Raw genomic sequence first — 23338 nt, forward strand, 5'->3', positions numbered from 1 at the left:
TTGGAGGCTTTGAGAGTCTTCTCTCATCATTAGCATTTTCTTCAACTGTATTACCGTAACATGCTCACACCGCTTCCCAAACTCATGTCGTTTCTCTTTACTTCTTTGTTCAGCTCATCCCTTCTCTGTCCTCGCTGCTCCAGGCCACTTGACCCATCCGCCCATCTCTTTACCACAGCTTCCCATAAGCCGCTGAAGTCCCGGGTCCACTTTTCCACCACTCTGACGATATTGTGCCAAAAAAAAAAAAAAAATCCTTTGGGACATACTGTCCATAATCTACTCTGTTTGGGAGTCTAATCCTTGGGCAACAGGACCTCGACAATCTGTTTTCAATCAGTTGGATTTCTTCGTTGTGAGACTGCAGAGCTAAACTTGTCTTTTAAAGACAGCAGATTGTGGTGATGGGAGAAACGTCCCGCCTCTATGCCAACACAGGAGTTTTTTTGGTTTGTTTTTTTATGATGCAGAAAAGACGACCACTTCTATTTTATTTTCCTTTTTAGGACTGGACACAAAACATCAGGTCAGGATTTTTTTTCCTTTTGTTTACCCGCTCACACAGGGTATTTTAATCATACTGCTGCAATATGAGCTGACAAAAAAGAAGAAAACAGGAGTGTTGTAGCAGCATTACAGTAAAACCTCAGCATTTTTTTTATTTTGTGTCGATGATGAGCACATTTGCAGCTTTACTGTTGTTTGTTGTCGTATTGTTGTCAGAAAATGGAAACTCTTATTTATTCAGAGCAAAACTTCACTTATAAAAAGCACTTTTAAATGTGTCTTGAAATGGAATAATTCAGTGATTGTACATTGTAAATACTGCCACAGTTTAATAAAATGTATCAGATCTGTTATGAAAATCTTAGTGTTCAAATAATTGAGAATCAGGTTTGTTTACTCATGCAGAGAGAGCAAGACGGAGTGTTTTTCTGTGTGTGTGTGTGTGTGTGTGTGTGTGTGTGCAGGTGTGTCTGTCTGAAAACGTCAGGACGAACACATTTTCAACGATGGAGCATTACAGAGAAAATGTGAACGCATCTCCCCTGGAAGCACATTATATCTGGACACTATTTATACACCCACAGCTACCAAATCTAAAGGTCGACGGTCAGAGGCCAAGTGCCTGTAGTAACCTGTTATTGAGTGCAATGTCCTGCCACAAACCTACACATCATCTGCAATTTACATGCTGTACTTAACAGGAAATGTGATCAATCCTACTGTGAAAACGATTATAGAGGTTTTCGCTCAAAGCACAGCTATTGATCGGGCAGTTTGTTGCCTTTCATGAGGCCTTTTAACGCAGATTATCTACAGCTGTTACACTGATTGGCAGCATTTAAGAAGCAGTGATGGGAAAGAATGAATGGGATACTCTGAGTTAAAGGATATCTTTAGATCTGGATTTTCCAAAGTGGATCAATGTGGCTTTTTTTTTTTTTTTTTTTAAAGCACAGAAGTAAATTGTCTGACTTTAGTACAATCATACATTTATACTTTCACAACCCTGTTCACATTTACACCACTGACACTAGACGCAAGAGGGCTGAAGCTAAAGCCCGACTGATAGCCTCCAGCATTTCTGGCTGATCCTATTGTAACTATAAGGGAAAAAAAAAAATCAGAGAATAATTTATCTGCTGATATTAACTTTTTAACCTAAACACAAACAGTTTTGATATGGATGGGGGTTTTTTTTTTTCAAATTGTGACCCACAGCCGTACTAATAACTCTACTACGTAAATGAGAAAGTTTCTTCAGATTGGTGACAGCTTCCCCCCCTTTAATTTAGTAAATGCCCAAAAACACAAGAAAAGGTCGCATGGTTATAGTTAAGCGTACTGTAAATATGTAATTTTTTTAATCCCCCCCAAATTATCCTACAACAGCCCACTTCACCGTCCGACAGCACTTTCCCATTGTGGCTCTTCAGAGGGCTGCCAAAACTGGCATAACGGCAGTGAGTTAGGGTAGGTCCCATGTTTCGTAGCCTATACTTTGCTGCCACGCGTGTCGCCGGTTAAAGCCTGGCGAGCCACGCAATGAGTTAATACTGCCTTAAAGTTAGAATCCTTAAGAGTTTCACCATATCAAACCTAATTTTTTTATACTATATATGGCTGGCACAAATAGTAATTTAACAGTAGTTTGAATTTGTCAGTGGCGGAGTTCGTCAGTCCCGTACAGCCTATGCACATAAACAACTGGTCCTGGACATCTGGAAAAGGAAACAGTTTAGTTACAGTGAGTTATAAAGAATACTTTTTTCGTTATGTTAGGGAAAAGAAAACAACTTTCTTAAAGTCAGGAATCATCGGTATCTTTCCTACCCCTTCTAATTAAACAGTAAGCTTTAAAGTTAAATAAGCATATTCCCCTATGAGGAATTATTCCTTTGAAGGATTTGGGTGGAAAAAATCCCCGATGGGATTGAAACTTGTGAACACAAACATCTAATTTGAGTAAAAATGCAGAAAGAGTGGGATCACATCTGCAACAGGACAGCTTCTGGTGACAGCAGTGTTTCTCCTGTTGCTTGTTGTTGAGGAGCAATGTCAGAAACGCAACATACTCGACATACACACAATGGCTCCCTTATACCGCTTAGAGATTTAATTAATGATGCCCAAGCGTTGACTAGACCAGGTGTGTGTGTGTGTGTGTGTGTGTGTGTCTGGGCCTGCGTCATAGTCTGATTTTTAAGTACATGTATGTGTGACTTTGTTGGAGAGTGTATTGTGTATCTGTGAGTTTGAAGGAAAAGACTGGAGATCGCCACTTGTAAGGCATCAGAGTACATAAAAGACTGATGGAGTACTCTTTTCTTTCCTAAACATTACCTTTAAATCCAACCTTCCTCTAATCAATCACTTTCAATCAATTCAATCCAGGAGGAACCTGCTCAGGAAAACGATGCTGCTCCTTGTGAAATCTGAGAACAAAAGCTGTCTTCATGCTGAGCAGAGAGATGATTATCAGGCTGACACAGTCTGGGCCACCTGCCAGCACTACACTGTAAAAATGCACATTTCTTCCCCATTAAAGTCCCTCTCAGCGCTTAAGGCTGCATTTAGGCATGCCTCTCTCCATGCACAAGCATCCCCGAGCATTTAAGCCACGCAGTTTTGTCATCCTGTCATGCGTCCGCCTCGGTGATTGGCAGCTTCAAGTGGTTGCAGATGAAAGCGGGCCCCCCATGCTAATGAATAGGCCCCTGATTGCAGAGCTGCTCGGTCGCTGAATTACAGCGTCGCCCGCCTAATGAGCAGATACACTGCAGTGCCCCTCTCCCCTGCGTATTCACATTTCTCTCCTTCGTGCTGATGAGCTCTCCCCTGCACAACAGTCAACAAAACCTCTGTGGAAGATTGCGACATGAGCCATCTTTAGCAGCACCCTCCTCCCCCTCCTCCATCTCCTACTTCTCAGGTTTATTTCTGATGCTGCCATGTGCTGGCAGAGTCTTCTATTTTTTGTGAGCCCCCCCCGCTTCACTTGAATATATTATTTGGCTGAACTGATGATGCCATGCAAAATAACCGAGTGGCTGATGAGTATGATAATGTTTTAGTTTCAACTCTTAAATAAAAGAACTTGGATGATAAATTTTAAAAAAAATTTTTAAAAAGATGCAATAAAAAAATCTCGTGAGATAAAAAAATCCTCATATGTTGTATCACTATTTAAGGAGTAAAATAGTCATAAGGAAACACAAGATCAGTGAACATAGCTACGCAGACGATACACTACATTACATTTCACTGTCTCCTATACACACTTTAGATTCACTGTCAGGGACTGGGACAAAGATTACCGCAGCAGGGCAGAGCCTTACGATTTACATGGGATTTCTAATGCACATAACCAATGTACACATTTACAAAACCCCGAGACAGAACTGTTGTCCTCTGCATGGCACCTTTATGACCTAGGTGCAAGTGAAAGCTGTTTTTTTGATATAACTATTATCTTTATTGCAAAGGAAGGCTTAAATGACTTTTCATCTAAACTGACAGCTCACTAACTAACTTCAACCAAATTAACCATTTCCCCAGATAGCAATTGTACAGTAGTAGCAGGAACTGCAAATCAGCACGGGAGGCCTGTCAAGCTTTGGATTTCTCCATAGGACAAAGCAGTGTGCAATGGACTGGCATAAGAGTGATACTCTTCATTTAAAAAGTGGTGAGAGGGTGGTGTATTTTTTTTTTTCTAGCCTTTCCAAAACCAAAAACACAAGAGCAGAAGTGTAAGGGATGGACCAAACGGTGCTTTTTTCTGCTTTAACATACGTTGCGGACAATAGCATGCCAAGCTTACTAGCTACAGTAGTATGGATGCATTCTAAGCAGGCAAGGGGCATGTCATATATTATGTAGGGTTACAGGTTATGTTAAAAAGCATGCCTGTTCAGGTCTGGATCATCCGATCCCTGGAAGCCAAGATGCTATTATGTCAGAGTTTCGAGAAATATTATTTGGTTTAAGGAAGCTTAAACTCCAGCAACGCCAGCCAAACTTGTGTTAGATAACGTTTGTCAAATGCATTGTTTATTTGTCATCCTCTGATCCTGTCTCCTGTAAAGATAAAACATACTGTTCTAAATATGAACATTAAATTATAAATCTATAATCACCATTTTGCTTCCCTCTAATGAGGGTCAGGGGTTATGTATGGAAACATTTCCTTTATGTTTTTATAAATAATACTGCATGAATAATACTAAGACTAACCAGCTCTACACTCCAATACAAGAACAATGGGGTTTCTTTATTTCCATGTCTTCTACATATATCATCAACTGCCAGGCATGCTGACTTTGTGCCTTGGAAATGCAGCTTTAACCTCAGTATTATTATAATACTGATATATATTACAACACTACATACATGATATAATACCATTATATCATGTCATGTATGTAGCCATGACATGCCTATTCAAAGTGGTAAACTCAGAGATTTTCATTTAAATAAGTGTAAGGGTCATCCAATGAGGTAAACCGACTCCTTTCACTGTGCTCTGCGGTTCGACAGCCTGTAAATTTTATTTTTTACTTTTTTAACTTTATGTATTTATTTACTTTCCCTTAGTCCTCTCTGACTGTTTTTTTTTAAGGTATAGTAGTATTTTCAATCATGCCTTTTACATTTTTACTATATTTCATTCTTTTTTCTTTTATTTTCAGTTGGAGGAAAACAGGCTTAGCTAGCTACTGTAAAGCTGATAAATGACAATTGATTAACCATGACAATTCGTTAACCTGTGATTTAAATCAAAATTGTTTCAAATATTAGTATGAATTTTTAGTTGTAAATCCATTCATGCATCAAGGAAACCCTTTATCATTGTAAACTGTTTATGCCCTTTGATAACAGAAAGCAGTTAGAAGCAGTAACAGTAACCAAGGGGCGGGGTTAAGCTAACGTTCAGTTGAGTTCATTCAAAATGGCGACAGAGCACTGTTGCACATGATCATCTTTTAACAATAAATTCAAGAAATTTTCGACCTTGTTCAGTTTAGCTTTTAATAAGCTGTAACATTGACTTTTGCATCAGACAATAATACTTTTTTTTTTCCTTCTGATTTTCAGCCTTGTTCTAAACCAAACAGATGTGCCACCCAGTTTCAAAATGCAGGGCGAGTTTGCCTCCAACAACAGCTGCTTGTTTCTGGCAGCACATAAAACATCATATCTAAATTTCATGTCATCTATAATCTGCTTGGTAACACATGAGAAAACCGGCAATTTGAGCTCCTCACGGACTGAGGGTGACTGAATTTGTTGTTCAGAACTGGACTTCAGAGCAAGACCACATCAACAAACAACAGCGGGAAGGTTAACACTACATGAGTGAACGTTTTTAGGTGAAATGTCCTTTCTTAAGGCAAACTGGACCACAGTGAATTTACTTTGTGGCTTAGGGTGTTTTGTTAAAATGTGGATATTGCACAGGCCTTCCATTTAATCCTGGCTATAAAAGCTTTACACAACTGTATTCAGTATCAAGTTTCCAAACAAAGACAAAACAAAGCAAAATGAATTTATTTGACTCTGGACTATGGGCCGGTACATAGTGTACTATAGACATTCTGAGAAATAAACAAACTTTTTTCATGTGTAAACCGTGACTCTTACAGTAGCACACTAGAGCAGGAGGAGGGCTGATGAAAAGCAAAGAAACTGCGGAAAACATATGATTCACTTCACCCAGGCTGACGGCCAACTGTGCACTATGCAAAAATAAACACGGGACTCCACAGCAGGTTCCCAGAATGTGTTTATTTTGGGGGGACGACAACGGCTTTTGAAATATCACAGCACTTCAGTTTGATTTAAGAAGCTGAGGCAGGATCTAAATCACTCTCCTGAGGCATGCTGGAGGCAGAAATGCCTGGTTTTCTGCTGCATGTTAGGGACAGATGGTGGTGCTACAACACGCTGGAAGACTGGAGATTCTGGGAATCACTGACCCCAGAACTTGTCCAAGTCTACATACTGTACACATTCTCAGATGGTCAGCGTTGAGGAGAAAACCCTTGGAAATGTGCTACTTTTCAATATTATTTAACTTTTATTTAAGCAAGCATAGGACGTTACAGTTCAGCAGTTTGTGGTGCTGTTGAACTGTATTCTGTTGTACTAACAGTCTATTATTTTGTCCACCCTATTAAACTCAATGAGGGTGGGCTAAATAACAGAAACACCTCTCCTTGTAATGCAATATAGTTCAACAGCACCACAGACTACATCCTCCAGAACTGCTCACACAGTTGAATCAGCACCACTCGAAAACAGCCGCAACAAAAGCTGAACATTACCACCTTCAGGCTGGTGAGGATTTATTGCAGCACGGTTGTATTGTTGCTTTGGGTTTGGCTAGGTGTTCCTAATCAACTGCCAACTGAGGGTATGTTCTACTACAAATCACCCACCCATTATGGCAGTTACTATGCTTCGTGACTTTCACAAAGTTAAACGCGTCCCTTGCGAGCATAAAACTACACCTCCCATGAAAAAGAACTACAAGTGTAGCTGCTTAAATGCGGACGGTTATAGCATCGCAACTTGGCTTCGTCCATAATCACAGAACTCGCCGAACTCTGTTCTGAGGTCAGATTTAACTTTCTAGCTGTAACTTCTGCAGTCTAAGAACTTCTACGGTGTTCAGTCCTCTCTGTCTTGCTGTTTTTAATGGACATGTGTGAGCTGACCCCAACCCGCTCATGGACTCACCTCTGCTGCCGAGCCGTGAATTTCATACAGTATCAGAGGGAGGGTCATAGTGGTGGGTTTCCATCCAAATGTTGGGCAAGCATTAACCGAATTTTGGCAAAGGAAAATGCAAATGTAAACACATTTCCGTCTACTGCTGTTCTAAACAAATATTAAGAGTTGGTTCGTCAAGGTGAAGAGAGCCGGTGGCGCTAATTTCTCCGGTCAGGTCCCATTAAAACCATTGCAGAAGAACAGGATGCAACAAGAGCACAAGGCAAACCTCAAACGGTGAAAAACAGCGAAGAAGACATGATGAACAGTCTCAATTTCACTCCACAGAGATCCGATGTTTTCGTTTGATGCCATTTTGAGTCTTCAGTGGACCGGAAGCTTCGGTGGACGTTTAGGTCACGTGCTTAATGTACGTCATGATTAAGTAATTAAGTCTGTTTCCGTGGATCTTCGTCGCATTTGCTTTGATCGATATGACTTTTCCACCTCAGCCAAGCAAGGGGGAGAAAAAAAGCTTTATTGGCGATATTTCAATGTTTTTATCCCCCAGTTTCCGGCGTTTCCACTCCCGTTTTTTTTCCCTCTTCTTTGAGTCGTCACCTTACCGACCCAAGATGGCAGCCGTCAGTTTTCTTGTGCCGCTGCTTCTCACTCTTAACGCTGTCTTAAGAAACACTAACAAACGAAATAAAAAGAAACAAATGTCAGCTATTTTTTTTTTCAAAGTACTTCATATAATCTAACAAATAGTTGACTAAAAACAGTAATAATTGCTACTGTACAGGAGTATAGTTTGAACTGCTTGTCGGCACTTCCGTACTTTTTAGCGCCAAGTCGGATAAATCGCAGCTTTCAGAAAAAAAAAATGACTTGTTGACATGAACGTTGTTTATATGACGTGAAAACGACATTAGCCCGTGAACGTCTAGGGCTCATGGGATTTGGTGTTTGGTGTTTGTGAAAGGCCGTAAAAAGAAAAAAAAACAACACATAAATACTGGATAAATAACGATATTAGAGATTGTTTTGCCAGAGACTCGCAACCTGTGTGAAGTGAGCCCCACGACATACTGTTTTTTTTGTTTTTTCATAAACCTTCTGAAACAGAACCCGGAAGTTGCACTTTCACTCCGGCTCTCTACAGAAGAGGCAGAGCACGTTCAGTATGAGCTCTTGTTCACGCTCACCGTTCGGTATAATAATTGTAGTACGTTGCTTGACCCACGAGGTGGCGGTGTATCCATGCTACATCCCGCTGAGGTGGATTGTGAAAATCAATGTTATAAATTGCCTCATCCGCATTCATCTGGATGTAACAAACATCTGGTGTAGCATTAATAGCTGTTTGCATCACTCTTGGACACAATGATACAAACACCTATACAATGTTATGCAGTTAGAGGACAGGAAGTGTAATTTTCCTTTTGTTTGGACTTTGTTGGGGTTGATTGAACTTCCTTGAGAAACAGAGTGGGAAAGATTTTAGTTAGTCGTGTTATTGTGTCTCCCCCCTATAGAAGCAGGATAGGCGGTAACGTCTATATTCGGATTACAAGCAGCACAAAAGAAACTTTCCACAGTGAACAGTCCAAAATGCAGTCAACCAGGTTGCAACCCCGAAATCACACCTCCTTTAATTGCTGTTAAAATCTTGATTGGATCACGTGGATGATCTCAACACTTTGCGGGGCATTTTTTTTCCGCCCGTCGTCCCTTTTCAGTGATTTTTGAAGTGGTGTGTACGTGTGTGTGCAGGGCGGGACTGGGCTGGGTGGGTTGGGTGAAGTGAGAGACATGTAAGGCACTAAACCAGGCCAGCGTCACTGTGTGATCTGATCCCACGCAGAGAATATAATGCTCAGCAGAAGAATTTTACAATACAGTAACAGGGGAAAACATACTGTTTAACAGCAAGAGAGGGGCTGAGAGATAGTTGACACTTATCAGATGTACAAAAAGGTGTGTGTTTCTGTGTCTGTGTGTGCATATAAACAAGGTTTCCAGTTCGGCCAGACCTACGCCCTTGCATTTCTCTCTGCATTTCTCAGGGGTCTTCACTTTCTTTTCATTCTGTCCCTCCATTGTTTTCCCGCTTCCTCCCATTTCTCCCCAGCCCGCCGGGCCGTCCTCAGGTGAAACCAGCTTCTCACGTCGCTCTGAATGCATTGTGTCCATATTCAATGGGATCACTGTGGAGACGGCAGGGTCCCTGTTTCCAGCCGGCTGGCCACACCGGTTTGCGCTCCAGGTTTCACCAGTCGCGTCAGACGCAGACCTGCGGAGGTCGAAGTCACTGTATGGAGATACGAGGCAAAATATGGCTCTAAGAGTCAGTTTGTGTGTTGTAAAAAATAAAAAAAACAGTGGTTGAATGTACATTCACTCAAATACTGTCCTGAAGCACAGTTTTGAGGTGCTTATTCTTTACTTGAGTATTTCCATTTTCTGGTACTTTATACTTATACCCAACTACATATCAGAGGGATTGTTGTACTTTTTACTGCATTGCATTTGACAGCTATACTTGTCATCCAGTAGTATATGAAGTTGTTAAAACTAGCCCCTCCTTTACCAGCTGCAACATTAAAGTGATGTTGCATCAATAATTATAATACAATATTTTAATATTATTCTAAAATTGGCCATTCTGCATAATGAGTGCTTTTACTTTTGGTACTTAATCAGTAATGTTTGTTTGCTTTTACGTAGGTAAAATTTTGAATGGCATATGACGGCATATTGTGTTCGGTTATACTGTTGTAATGCTACTTATGCCTCAATAAAAGATCTCAGTACTTTTTTCAGATTCTGTAACATTCAGGGTACTTTTATTTTTTATGACTATCCAAGCATCTCCATCATGTATATTTGGTAAAATCTAAAACACACAACGTTTAAATGCACTGAAAAACGCTTCAGTACACAAATAAACTTTTTTTTTGTTGTTGTTGTAAACAGAATAGATTGTAGATTTTGAAAAAAAAATCTATAGGAGGATTTCTTTCTCTTGGGATGATAAAGTTAAATTTGAATTAAGATTCAATGAGAGCAGATGTTTATTTAGTTTTACTGTTACAGGAAATAAATCAAGTGTCTCAACTTAACACCTGCTGTTTGCAGACCTGTGATGCTGCAGACGATGAACTGCGTTTAAAATTTTGACACTGACTAGTTTTGTTTCTGTGCACCATAGTCACTTTTTTCACTCCTCTGAAAGGTGTCAAGTTGCATCTCCGTCTTTGTTGCAGCGGGATGGGACACACCAACGGTGGCTCCACCCCAGCAAAGACAGCTGTGCCTCTGCAGCCAAACCCACCTGTGAAATCTGGTCCAGTAACAACGTCACTCAAACCATCAGGGTCGAAAACCTGACTGAGCAGCAGAAGAGAAGACCCACAGAAGAACTGAGCTTGATGTAAGTACTGTTTTGTTCTTTCTCCTCCGTTCTTTCTCATCAAATAACCACTAAATGCCAGTGAACGAGCGATAAAGTTTTCCGTTTCACCCAGATTTAAAGCTCACTGCTATTCTGACACAGAAACAGTCCGTCAACGATTGAAGGATGCATTGAAACTTACTAACAAGGAAAGAACTATAATGTTTCCTACTAAGAACTTGTATTCTAACCGTCATCAATCATCAAAGTTGACAAACAGTCTCATCACAAGATCCACTTAGTAGCTGTCCTGAGAGATGGATGGATTACTGAACTCCAGACTATTTCTCTGTCAAATAAAAGAGGTCCGGGGGTCCTTGGGCCACAGCCTCTGTCTTAAGTGACAGTTAACATTTCTTGTTGGAAAGTCAATCAAACTCCCACAAAAAGGTGCAAAATGACTACGGAGAGGCATAAAATGACTACAGATAGATTCGAAATGCCCTCAAAAGAGACACAAAATGACTAAAGAGATGCAAATCAACCACAAAATAACTACAGGGAGACACAGAACTAGAGACCCTACCAAAAAGAGATGCAAAACAACTAGAAAGCGATTCAAAGCCACGTAGTTTTTTTCTCTTTTTTTTTTGAGCACTCTCCAACGGAGATGTCCGTGTTGGCTTTAAACCTGATTCATCCTTGACTACTATTTACAAGGTCAAGAGTAAACTCTCAGTCTTATCAACTGATCAAACACATGCTCAAAAGTCTGTGATTTTGTCTCATTCACACATGTCGCGTCACAAGAGCACTGATAAAAGTTACATTAATCTTAATCTTCTGCAGTGGACACCATGGCCTCCACCATCTCTGTGCGCGGCTACTCCATACGCCAGCCTTCCTTCTCCAGCATGTCTGTGAGGGACAGCGGACGCAGCATCCGCTCCAAGCCTGCCGTCTCACCTCTGTCCACTGCCAGCACCCTGTGTCTGTCCCGCTCCGTCTCAGTGGGCAACGGCCTGAACATGCTGGGCTCCAGCTTCTCCCTCAACGGCCTTGGTGTCGGCGCCAGCGAGAAGGAGACCATGCAGGGCCTGAACGACCGGCTGGCCAACTACCTGGACAAGGTGCGCTCACTGGAGAGGTCCAACGCTGAACTGGAGGTGAAGATCAAACAGCTCATGCTGGAGAGGGCTCCAAGAGGACATGACATCGAGGGGATGATGGCCCAGGCACATGCCATCGGGCAGGAGGTCAGTGTCCAGTAGATCAGATTTAAGAATTCACTTTACCAGAGACTTTCTGATTACAACCAAGTGTGACAATGATATAGAATTGACATCTTTCTTGTGATGTAAATATTGTTGATAAGTTGATGTGTACATCAAATGTAATTGATGGGCTGGAGATGAGATGCACAATTTGTTATAATCAGGTAAATTCTATCTATATACCTTCTAGGTCACATGTCAAATATTATTTGATGAAGGCATAATGTTGAAACACTGTAATGGTACTTGATATATAGCCTTTTTGGAACCATCTGTTTGCCTTTTTCTTTTCAGATTATTTTTGCCTTTTCGTCTGTGCACCTGATGTTCGGGGTGTGCCCACACCACATTGAAGCAGAGTTCAAATGCAAGAAAATAAGTTTAGGATTGTTTAATAAAGCAAAAGTGTAACTTTCTCATTTTAACTTTGGTAGAAACGTAACCGTCCACCAAGTCAACATTAACCTTAAAAGCTTGTGCTTCAAAACAGCAAAATTGACACAAGACACACAAGAGATAAAGAAGAACTTGTAGCAGTTTTAGCAGTCCATCTTGTTAGTAGGGTAGTTAGTTGAAGGCAGTGATGAGAGAAGGAGCACAAAGCTCCTGCAGCAACCTTTTTTAAACAGATCCCGGGTCTACAGCCAGATAGGTTTTCATGTTCACTGTGACGTGCTTTTAGTAAGAGCATGTATTATTTTCTGCCAGCAACTTGCATTAAATAAACCAGAACACTAAAATTATAAATAAAACACATATCATCACTGTGTTCCATGCCCGATCTCAACTAACTTTCCATGTTCCCCTGCGCAGGTGAGAAAGAAGACGCTGGAGAACGCTCGTATCATGCTGGAGATTGATAACGCCAAGCTGGCAGCCGATGACTTCAGGGTCAAGTGAGTGCCACACAGAGGTTCCTTTCTTTTACTTGCCTGCGAGTGTTCACATGGGAGCGCCAGACTGTAAAGCAATGTGAATAAATGACCTTTCTGTCAGGCTGCGAAACGAGAGCCCCGTTCCCACGGTGCTCAGGCACCCACTGGAGACAAACAACCACGCCGTCACTTAGTGCAGGATGTGATAGATTGCGCAGGTCAGAGAGACACTGTCCATCCCTGAAGAGTCCGCAGTTGGCAAGGTGGAGCTGGAGGAAAGATGGTAGAGTCGGGATACTCCCACTGCTGCCGTTTTTCACAATGTGTTGATGGTATGTTCTGTGGCCTGATGTGAAGGAGTACTACATCAATTGACATTGATTAATGGAATCAGCAGAAAAGTGCATGTGTACCTTACACGCAGATCTTTGCACGAGTTTTCATGTCATTTTTGACTTATGTTTACTCATTCAGGGATTTCACGATAATCAAATCAAATCAAGTCAAGTCAGTTTGTGTACTCAGAAATCACAAATCAGAGCTTTGCTTCAAAGGTCTTTACAATCTTTACAGCTTACCACACCTTCTTTCCTGAGATCCTCAATACTCCAATGGCATCCAGCCATATGGTAGCTTAAATATTTAGCTTAAATATATAATTAAATAATTTAAGTGTCTTTTGCTGATAATACTTTAACTAACATTTTGAATGCAGTTCTTTTACTTGTAATGAGTATTTTTAAAGTGTGGTATTAATAGTTTTACTCAAGTGAGCAACCTGAGCACTGTTTTTCACCACCAATTATTATTAAAATTGAGCTGCAAAGATAAGCATCTGTTTTGTTTTTTTTTGAGAGATAAATCCCTGGAGATCTTTTCTCAAAAACCCAGATGGGCTTTTAATTACATTCACTGCTTTTTTAAAGGTATTTCTAGTGTATTCACAAACAATTCTGCACATTGTATCAAAGAAGAGAGTCTACTGTGCATATAACTTGCAAGTCTAACAATAACAGCAATCGCAGATATTATTGGAAATATAAGCTAATAAAGCTTTAAGGTTCGTCAGAGCACTGAGTGTTTTCTAACTTCATGCTGTGTTGTGGCTCATTCCAGTAATTAGGTGCCTAGTGCTGAAAACCGGTCTTCCCCAGTTCAAAGTTGGTGTGAGAAACCATTAAACCCAATCTATCCTGTGATCTGGTGTCATGGTTACTAGCTCTAAACTCCACAAAAGGATGCTGAATAACTCGCCAGCTTAGATAGCAATGCCCTAGGGCTGAAGACACAGGTATGCCGATGCCTCCTAGAAGCCAGAGAAGGCCATCCAACCTTTTCATATAACTCACAGTGGTGAGTGTGGTAGCTGTCTTGTGTAATGAATCCAACGAGAAAGCATCCAGTGGCTGAAGGGCGGTGACAGCAGTGTGAATATACAGGATATTTCCATAGTCCAGTGTAGACAGTAGGGTGGATTGTATAATGGTTTTTCTTTCTTTTCAAAAGAGTAACAAGCTCTTTTTCGGCGTAAGAATCCGATTACATTTTTTAATTTCTGAGCTGGATGTTCAGCATGATTTTTGTAGGACAGTTTGCCCTCAAACCAAATTCCTAAGTATTTTTAATGCTGTACTGTACCAATAAGATCTCTATTTAGAAAATGGATAGGTTTGGGGACAACAATTATTTTTGTTCCTTTGAAATGCACATGTTCTGTCTTTATGGAGTTTAGAACAAGTTTTAAATTAAACAGGGAGGTCTGTAGGTCAAAAGCAGACTGTAACATAGAGAAGGCCTGGTTTCATACAAGATGGTATCATGAGCATAAAAATGGGCGTTACAGTGCTGAGTTGGGAAATAAAAGTGTTGCACATGTCTGCTGAAAACCTCCTTTCCTCTTATTTTAATTTCCTATTGCGTTATTTCCACAGATGGGAGGCAGAGGCCACCTTGTGCCAGTCAGTGGAGAGGGACTGTCAGGCACTGAGGAGAGCAAAGTCTGACCACGACCAGATGATCGGCACTCTGCGAGGAGACCTGGACAGCCTGAAGGAGGAGCTCTACTTTCTCAAGAAGAATCACGACGAGGTGAGATCCCTGCCAGGGTGAAGGTCACGTCAGACATGAACAATGAGTGTTTACTCATCCAGATAATCACTTGACAAGTTGTCAACTGTAGCCTTGTTTAAATGTAGGCTGTAGAACAGTGGGTCCTCTGAGCTGCATGAACATGAGTTGCCTGCACCTCAATAGGATCAATATTATCCAAAAAAAGTTATAATACATTCCAGTAGGTGTTTTTTTTTTTTCTATCGGCAAACACAAATGAAACATGTCGACATGAACCAGCTCTGAGGCAGTTTGTGTGCGCTCATTCAGTCAGGCCAGAAGTTTTAAGACTATTCAGTATCTGAAACATGATAATGTTAAGTGTACGGACTCACCCTTTCTCATTGTAGCCACGGTGCTTCCAGATAGCAACACAACGCCCATGTACACAGCACAGGAGTATTTAAGCCCATCCTGCCACAGGGATCATGTGTGTTTAGACAGTCAGGTGTGGTGTCCAGGATGTGTACTGAGCCTCGCAGGCACTGCTCTGCTCCCTGCAGACTTGACTGAAAACAAAAGCTGGAGTCGTTTTTTTGCTGAGGTGATCAAACATCACAACATGGAGTCATATTGACAGGACATCAAGGAAACACTGATAACAACCATGAATTTTAAATAGGAAGTATACCATCGTTATCACCGTTATCATTGGCTCAAAAAAGAAAGAAAACAAGAACAATAAAAACAATACAACAAAAGAAAGTAGTCCCTGTTGCGATGAACTACACAGCATAGTGGAGCTACTTCCCTGTTACCATAATATGTTTAGACTAACAGGGGGCTTTAGAGTTGTCGCCATCCAGAACAGCTCAGCGATAATTAGATTTTCAATACTCGTTGTCCAGGGTGTGAGGTGGAAAACCACAGCAAGATGTTGCAGAATTAAACAGTGTTTGTTGTTTGCCCGCTTTAAATGATTGCAGGAGGTGAGCTCCCTCAAGGCGCGACTGGCCAACGAGCAGGTGAATGTGGAGGTGGATGCGGCTCAGGGTCCTGATCTGGGGGCCATACTCGCGGAGCTGAGGGTCCAGTATGAGGGCATCGCTCGCAAGAACAAGGAGGAGACCGAGGCCTGGTACCTCAAGAAGGTCGGTCACTGCATGAATCAGTCCGTATTTGTCCAGTATTGATACTTGTCTTTTGCTTTTTTGTGGTATTATAGACTGTATACTGTACATTAGACTATATATTATTTTGATGTGTGTTTCTACAGTTAGAAGCCGTGCAGTCAGAAGTCAAAGAAAGCAACGAAGCTTTGCGTTGTGCCCAAAGTGAGCTCAGTGAGAGACGACGTTTCCTGCAGGCTCTGGAGGTCGAGCTTGATAGTCTTCGCAAACAGGTACAGCACTGCTTAAACACATGGCGCATGGGCGCAGTCTGAACACGTGAACCTCCATAAGTAAAAACCTATTTCTCTCATAGTATGATACTTCTCACTCTAAGAGGCCAGAAGATGGTTCCAAACCCTTTTGTTTGTGACTTTCATGGTACTGTTTGATAGTTTTTCACCACAGACAAAAGAATGGGTATAGTGATAGTGATCCTGGAATGTGACAAAAGTTGTATAAAGCTTTTTGTGGATCCAGAGGAAGCTGTTTGAAGTCTTGAGACAATTTATCGTGAGGTGAGGTAACCAGACCTCTGTAGCCTGCCCCTCATTTCCGCTTAGATGAGGCTACATTATTCGCTACTACAGTAGCATGACACACCTAAATCTCCAACCAAACTGTCAGTAGACGAGTTGCATTGTGGGAAATTTAGGCACCAGGTTTTGACAACGAGGAAGAATACATGGCATAAAAAAGAAAATATCTTTTGTTCTGCTCTGTTGATTTTAATAGTTATTTGTAACTGCCCATCGTGAGCCTTATAACGTTATGAGAGTGCAATGCTAAATCGGTGTAGAATGCAACTTTATTCTCCACCAGATTGGAAAATTGTCTTTGACTCACCAAAACATAAAAATAGCACGAGAACAGGTAACATACACAACAAGTACCATATCGATCAAATGTGGCAACAAGATATCACTGAGACAAAAATCTGGAATACACAACAGCACACAACTGAAATCAAAGGTAAAATACCCAAAAGTACTCTTTTAAGGAGTTACAGCTGACTCTGGTAGGAGGGAAACTGAGGTTTGTCCTACGCAGTCAGCCTATTTTAGCTGTAGATGTAGGTTGCTGGTTATCGTAACAAAAAATATACAAAAGGTCAGCATCCCATAATTTTGTAATCCCACTGAGGTACCCCTCAATTTTCCAAATGTCCAGCTTCTGCACTGAACAGGCCCCTGATCTCCACAGACTCTGGTTTATAGCTACCCTGTCCTCTCGCTGTGAGGGCAAGCAAAGGGGTTCTCCCTGTGGAGATTACTACATTTTCACATTAACTACCAGTTCTCTGCTTGTTTAGGGCTCAACCCGTCTCCACCTCATCTCTTCTGCACGCCTCGCAGCTGTTGGGGCATAACTATAGATAACAGCTGCTTTCCCATGGTCAACAATATATATAGCGGTAAAGTGTACACAGCAATTTCATTCTGCTCCAATAATCGATCTCTGTGACAAGACATAGACCCAAACAGCAAAAGCTTTGTGATTACAGATTAAAACGCATATAAAGGTGTTCAGCGGAGGCAAATATAGCTCATGGATGTTTGCTCAGCCTGATAGTGAGCACACAGTGCCAAATGCAGAGATATGGCAATCTGTAGTATCTCTGGTTGATTGGTGAGGGGTCGTGAATGGATGAGCTCAACAGGTAAACATACAAAGAAATATTGGGTGGTTGAAATGTAGTTCAAACGGTGGATTGATTGGATTGTCTGACAGTGGAGACACTTTAGGGAACCTAACAGAGGAATATTATGTAGCACACCATGCTCTTTGTGAACAGTCTGAGTTGAAGGGGCCCTGTGGAGTCTTCTTATAAACAAACAATTGTCAGACACACAGAATGGATGTTGAGGGCCTTTCCTTCTACATAAAACATTTGCAAAGCTGATTTTTTGATTTTTCTATGTTGGGCCATTGCTGCATAACATGGCATGTTACCGCCATCTGTTGATCAGTGGAACAGTGTGAAGCCATTCCCGCTGCAGATGCGTCCTCGTGTGAGACAAACAAAACAGGGACCTACTCAGAAAAACATCTCTGTAGCGCTACTAGCGCTACTAGTGGTCTAAAACTCAACAGGGAACAAAAGCTTTAAGACATCAGGGTTTATTATTATCATATAATGTTGTTGTTGTTGTTGTTGTTGCATGTAGACCATGCTACAAGTTAAAGGTGCACACTTATAATATTCTTATAACAATGCATCAAATGACGATGTGATAGGATTCGCTCATTGTGTCAAATCAACAGAGAATAATCACCAAACTCTACAGTTCCCCTCTGCTCTAAAGAGCATTTTAGTATGTTTCAGCTCAATGTTTTGGTTTTACAGCCACAACGTCACTCTTTTGGTTGTTATCAGCATCATTTCCAGCTGCAGCAGGCAGCTGTTTTCTGCAAAAAATGGCATGGAAAAAACCCACTGTATGCTACCTGTCCAGCACCAAATCAGCAGTCAGACAATGTTAGAAGCTAGCTGGTGAACATAGCAAAGCATTTAGCAGGTAAAGAGCCAGATATTTTTTTCATGAGTTTTTGGCAAGCAAAAAAAAAACAGAGCCACAAGGAGAGTAAATATTGGACTTGCACTCAAGTTTCCAGAAACGCTACTCCAAACCAATGTCAATGTTACTCTGTGTCTCCTGGATGTGTAATAGGCAACTGATTGCTCACATGTTGGCCATGACAACTTTGTAAGGTGATAATAAGTCAGGGTTTACATCCATACATGTTTCGCCAAAACCAGGTCGCCAAAAAAATCTAATAACGCAGCTTTAAACGTCATAATGTGGTTATAAAATCATATGCTATTGCTCCATAATTACCTGACAAACTTGGATGAAGATTTTCATGTAGTGTTTTGTGGTATTGACTCATAGATGTTGTTGATGTGATTTATTGATGTTAAACTGCTACAGGATGCACCTTTAAAACATATGAAGGGCTGAAATGCTGTTTGGCAGTGACATTTCAAAATTAACTGCAAAGTATGAAACTGTATAGGATAACTTGATATCTACTGTCACTGATCATGACCTGTATGTTCTGTTAACAGATAGGTGTGTTGGAGGGAAACCTGGGAGAAACGGGGCACAAATACTCTTTGGAGATGGACCGTCTTCAGGCCACGCTCACCCAGCTGGAGGATGAGCTGTCTCAGCTGCGTTTGGACATGCAGCGCAACAAGACCGACTACGAACAGCTGCTGCGCATCAAACAGAACTTGGAGATGGAGATCGCCACCTACAGGAGGCTGCTGGAAGGAGAGGAAGTGTAAGTGAGGGCTGGGAAACCACGATCGTTACTCAAGACTACATATACTGTATAACCATACCTTTTCAGAAATGTTTCTATAAAATGCATTTGTATGTTTTTCTATAAAGTGGCAGCAATGTGCAAAAACTGTGACAATGTGAAAGCGGTCACTCGTGGTGATGAACCTACAGAGAATTATCACCCAAATTTGCAGCTCCGCTCAGCTTTGCAGAGCTTTATATCCAGTTTCAGCTGTTTATCTGTCCGGTTCATAAATTTACTTTTTTATTTCACTCTGTCCGGTCTCATTATGTTGCTTTCAGACACAGCAGGCTGCTGTGTTCAGAGAAGTAGCTCTAAAAACCCACTTTACACAACCTGCTCAGCACCACACAGAAGACGGACACAGTTAAAGACTAGTTGTTGAACATAATTGAACATTTTGCAGCTAAAGACCCAGATATTTTCCCCCAGGGGTTGGACCAAAAACAGAACTAGAAGAGAGTCAGTATTGGACTTGTGTTCACCAGGTGGCTGGAAACACAGCTCCAAATGAATAACAATGTTGCTCCATAACTGCAGGATGTTTAATAAGCAACATTTTGCTAACAAGTCTAACAAATTCATCATGTCACCTTAACAGGTTATGATATGTCAGCATTGTGTTCACTACTTGTTACTGCTGCTGCCAAGTGGCCAAAAGAATCAGTTATTGCACGTTTTAATAAAACACCATTCGTACACCGTAACAAACTTTAAATATTCTGGTAACTGTAAAGGTGTAATATTTTGCATTTCTCGATACCTGTAGGTAGTTATTCATGCGTTGTTAGCCCAACATAACTAATAATGTCTAGTAATTCTTCTGTTACACAGGAGAACATGTAGTTTGTGGTTAACCTGAATATGCACGTATTGTACAACTCCAATCAAAGTCAAAGTTGACATTTTGGGATATACAGTAAACTTATTCACAGCACAACGAGAGTTAGATGAGAAGATTGATAACTCTGTCATGACTGTCCGGCACATTAAAAAGGCTACAGCTAGCAGCCACTCACCTTGTCATAAAAACTATAGCAGGGGGGAAACAGCTAGCCCGGCTATGTCCACAAGTAACAAAATCTGCCAGCCAGCATCTCTAAAGCTCTCTAATTAACATGTTATATCGTGTTTGTTTAATTGGTTTTGACACACAGCCAAAGCTTTGCTAATCTAACTCTCAGCAACAAAGTGAAAAAGGGTATCTCCCAAAATCCTGAACTGAAGTGTTCAGATATTAAGTGAACATGACTTCTACTTGGTACTTTGCTTTCTTGGATTAAGTTGTCATATTTTGTTTTCCTGCCTACAGGGTGAAAGAAACACTTCCACCTCCTAAAAGTAAGTACAACTTATTTTATGTACGGAAAGTTGGTAAGGACCAAATACAAATACCTACAATGAAACTGTGTAAAGTCCTCACTTATAGAAAACCACTTGTTAATGGAACGGCAATGACTTGTTCTGTCGTCTTGTTCCCGCTGTGTCACTTTAGCATGATCGCATCTGATGATAAGTCACCTGACTTGCCCCGCCCATCCACACTTCTGTTCTCGCGCTGTCAATCCCCCACCTCGTCTGTTTGTCCTCTGCAGTTAGCAGTGAACTATATATATATACCTGCTCTCTGCTCACAGTCTTGTTCAGTTGGTGTCTTTGTCGTTCCTGTGTTCATCTGTACCTGTGAGTTTCTGGACTTTGGTGTTCTGTTCCTGCCTGTTTTGCAAAAACCAAGCCATGAAGTCCAGGGAAATCTCTGTAGACCTTCATGATACAGTTGTGGGGAGGGGTAGATCAGGACAAAGGTCCCTCTAACAGAGCTTCAGAAGTCCTCTGCAGAGATGGACGACTATCTCGGCAGCACTCCATCAATCAGCCTTTTATGGTAGAGTGGCTAGACGGAAACCACTTTGAGTAAAAGGCATATGACAGCCCGCTTGGAGTTTACCTCACAGCTCTCAGCAGACTCTGGAAGCATGAGGAAAAAGATTCTCTGGTCTGATATGACAAAAATTGAACCGTTTGGACAGAACTCCAAACAATATGTCTGGCGAACACCAGGCACTGCTTACCACCTGGCTAATACCGTCCCTACGGTGAAGCTTGGTGGTGGCAGCATCGTGCCGTGGGGATCCTTCTTAGAGGCAGTGGCAGGGAGACGGGGCAGAATTGAAGAAAGGATGAATGCAGCCAATTTCAGAGAGGTCCTTGAAGAAAACCCACCAGAGTGTACGTGACCTGAGACTGGGGTGACAGCCCACCTTTCAGCACATCAGTGACCCAAAGCAAACAGCTAAGCCACTGCTGGAGTGGCTTCAGGACAAGTGTCTGACTGAATGGCCCAGCCAAAACCCAGACTTACACCCCATAGAACATCTCTGGAGAGACCCGAAGATGGCAGTGTACAGACACTTCCCATTCAATCTGATGGAGCTTGAGAGGATCTGCCAGGAAGAAATAGGATAAACTGCCCAAATCCAGCTGTGCAAAGCTTTTAGAGACCTTGCCAAGAAGACTCGAAGGTGTAACTGCTTCCAAAGGGGTTTCTACAAAATACTGGATTCATGTTCTGAACACTTTTGTAAATGAGAGATTTCAGTGTTTATTTTTATTGAATTTACAAAAAAATCAGAAAAAATTTCACGTCATTCTTTGCTAAATTATTCCCCCTTAACCCCCATGAGATTCTGGCCGTGAGTGTGATTACTCTAAATCCACGCACAGGAACTGATAAGAGGTTGAATAAAAGACTTAATAAAAACAGCGATAAACAAATGATGATTCACCCAGTAAAAGCTGGATTGGTACACACGAGCATGCTGTCTGCAGTTTACTGAGGTTACATGTGAGGGTACTGATGACCAAAGTTGTCAAAATATAACAATACATGCAGCTTCATAACCTCAATATGGCAAACTAATTAAAAAAAATGTTATTTTAATTACTGTTAATGGTATTTGTCAGTGCTGTTCCAGTAGACCAGAAAGATCAATGTCATTCAGTGTTTCTTGTGACTAAAGTGACTAATCCTGGTGTAACTCTGTGTTACAGAAGACCCTGATGTAAGGACCAGGAAGATTGTAAAAGTCGTTACTCAGACCATGATCAACGGCAAAGTGGTAGATGAGTCCAGCGAGGTGGAGCAAATTGAAGAACGCAAAAAATGAGCCAAAGCGTGTGCAGAGAAGGAGCAGTGATGTCTGTTAAACCCCAAGTGCCTGCTGACTGTGGATCGAATTTTGCCACAACGCTCGTTTTATATCTTCCTTATTATATCTCAAGTTTTAATGCCTCAAGCTTGGCAAAAATCTGATCTGAAGATGAAATTGAAGTTCAGTCAAAAATATGTTCATCCTTTTCAGCAACATGATATATTTCTGTACATATTAAGATTAAAATTGAAGAGGAAACTCATAATCATCATATAATAATCTGTTTGATAGTACATTTCAGAAGAAATATCTGTAGATCTTGGACTTGATGAAACGTGAAATGCTGTGGAATGAATAACATTGTTTGATCTGCCAAAAGATCCTCCCTCAAAGGTCCACTTACTAGCTTTTTTCAGGGCTTTTAACTACATCTCACAGTCCTCTCCAGCAGATGGAGATTGTTCAGTTGTCATCAAAATTTGAAACATCTGGGAAAAAGCTATTATGAGGACCTTTTGCCTTAGGATTTTTTTTCTTTTTTTCCTTTTTTTTGTCAACCAGTTTTCAAGGTCAAGAATGAGCTTTCACAATTAACTACATTTTAATTTAAAGGAATAGCTTGTCATTTTGGGAAATTATGCCTTTAAGCTTTCTTGCCAAGAATTAGATGAGAATATTGATACCTCCCTCAAGTTCGTACGGTAAATATGAAGCTACAGCTAGCAGTCCTGTAGCTTAGCTTAGCATAAAGACTGGAAAAAAGGGGAAACAGCTAGCCTGAGTCTGTCCAGTAACAAAATCTGTCTACCAGCACCATTAACAGTCACTAATTAACAGGTTATATCTAGTTAGATTAATTCAGACAAAAACCAAAGTGTAAAAAAGTCTTAAT

The 23338-nt window shown here is 41.1% G+C and overlaps 2 protein-coding genes and 1 long non-coding RNA gene across 4 annotated transcripts in view; all 3 read left to right on the top strand.

Moving 5' to 3' along the window:
• Nucleotides 1–750, top strand: part of lhx6b (LIM homeobox 6b) — a 32280-nt gene extending 31530 nt beyond the window's left edge. The window contains exon 8 of the mRNA XM_040154633.1: nt 114–750. Coding sequence (XP_040010567.1) covers nt 114–196 — 83 coding nt within the window. The 3' untranslated portion in view covers nt 197–750. The remainder of the gene's footprint in view (nt 1–113) is intronic.
• A 6279-nt stretch (nt 751–7029) lies between these two features.
• LOC120804660 lies at nt 7030–10640 on the top strand. Of its 2 annotated transcripts, none has more exons than XR_005709464.1 (3): nt 7030–7122; nt 9353–9534; nt 10488–10640. It is a non-coding gene; the product is annotated as an uncharacterized LOC120804660 (long non-coding RNA). The 2 variants fall into 2 exon arrangements; XR_005709463.1 differs by lacking the exon at nt 10488–10640 and adding an exon at nt 7567–7634 and having other exon boundaries at nt 7044–7122; nt 9353–9708.
• Nucleotides 10641–11472: 832 nt separating this feature from the next.
• On the top strand, nt 11473–22940 carry krt1-c5 (keratin, type 1, gene c5). The gene is made up of 8 exons (XM_040154160.1): nt 11473–11871; nt 12703–12785; nt 14696–14852; nt 15800–15964; nt 16090–16215; nt 19053–19270; nt 20607–20635; nt 22346–22940. The coding sequence occupies exons 1-8, from the start codon at nt 11473–11475 to the stop codon at nt 22459–22461; spliced, it is 1293 nt and encodes a 430-aa protein (XP_040010094.1). The 3' UTR covers nt 22462–22940.
• The last annotated feature ends 398 nt before the right edge of the window (nt 22941–23338 follow it).

Source organism: Xiphias gladius, chromosome 19, assembly GCF_016859285.1.
Source record: "Xiphias gladius isolate SHS-SW01 ecotype Sanya breed wild chromosome 19, ASM1685928v1, whole genome shotgun sequence".
Taxonomy (NCBI): domain Eukaryota; kingdom Metazoa; phylum Chordata; class Actinopteri; order Istiophoriformes; family Xiphiidae; genus Xiphias; species Xiphias gladius.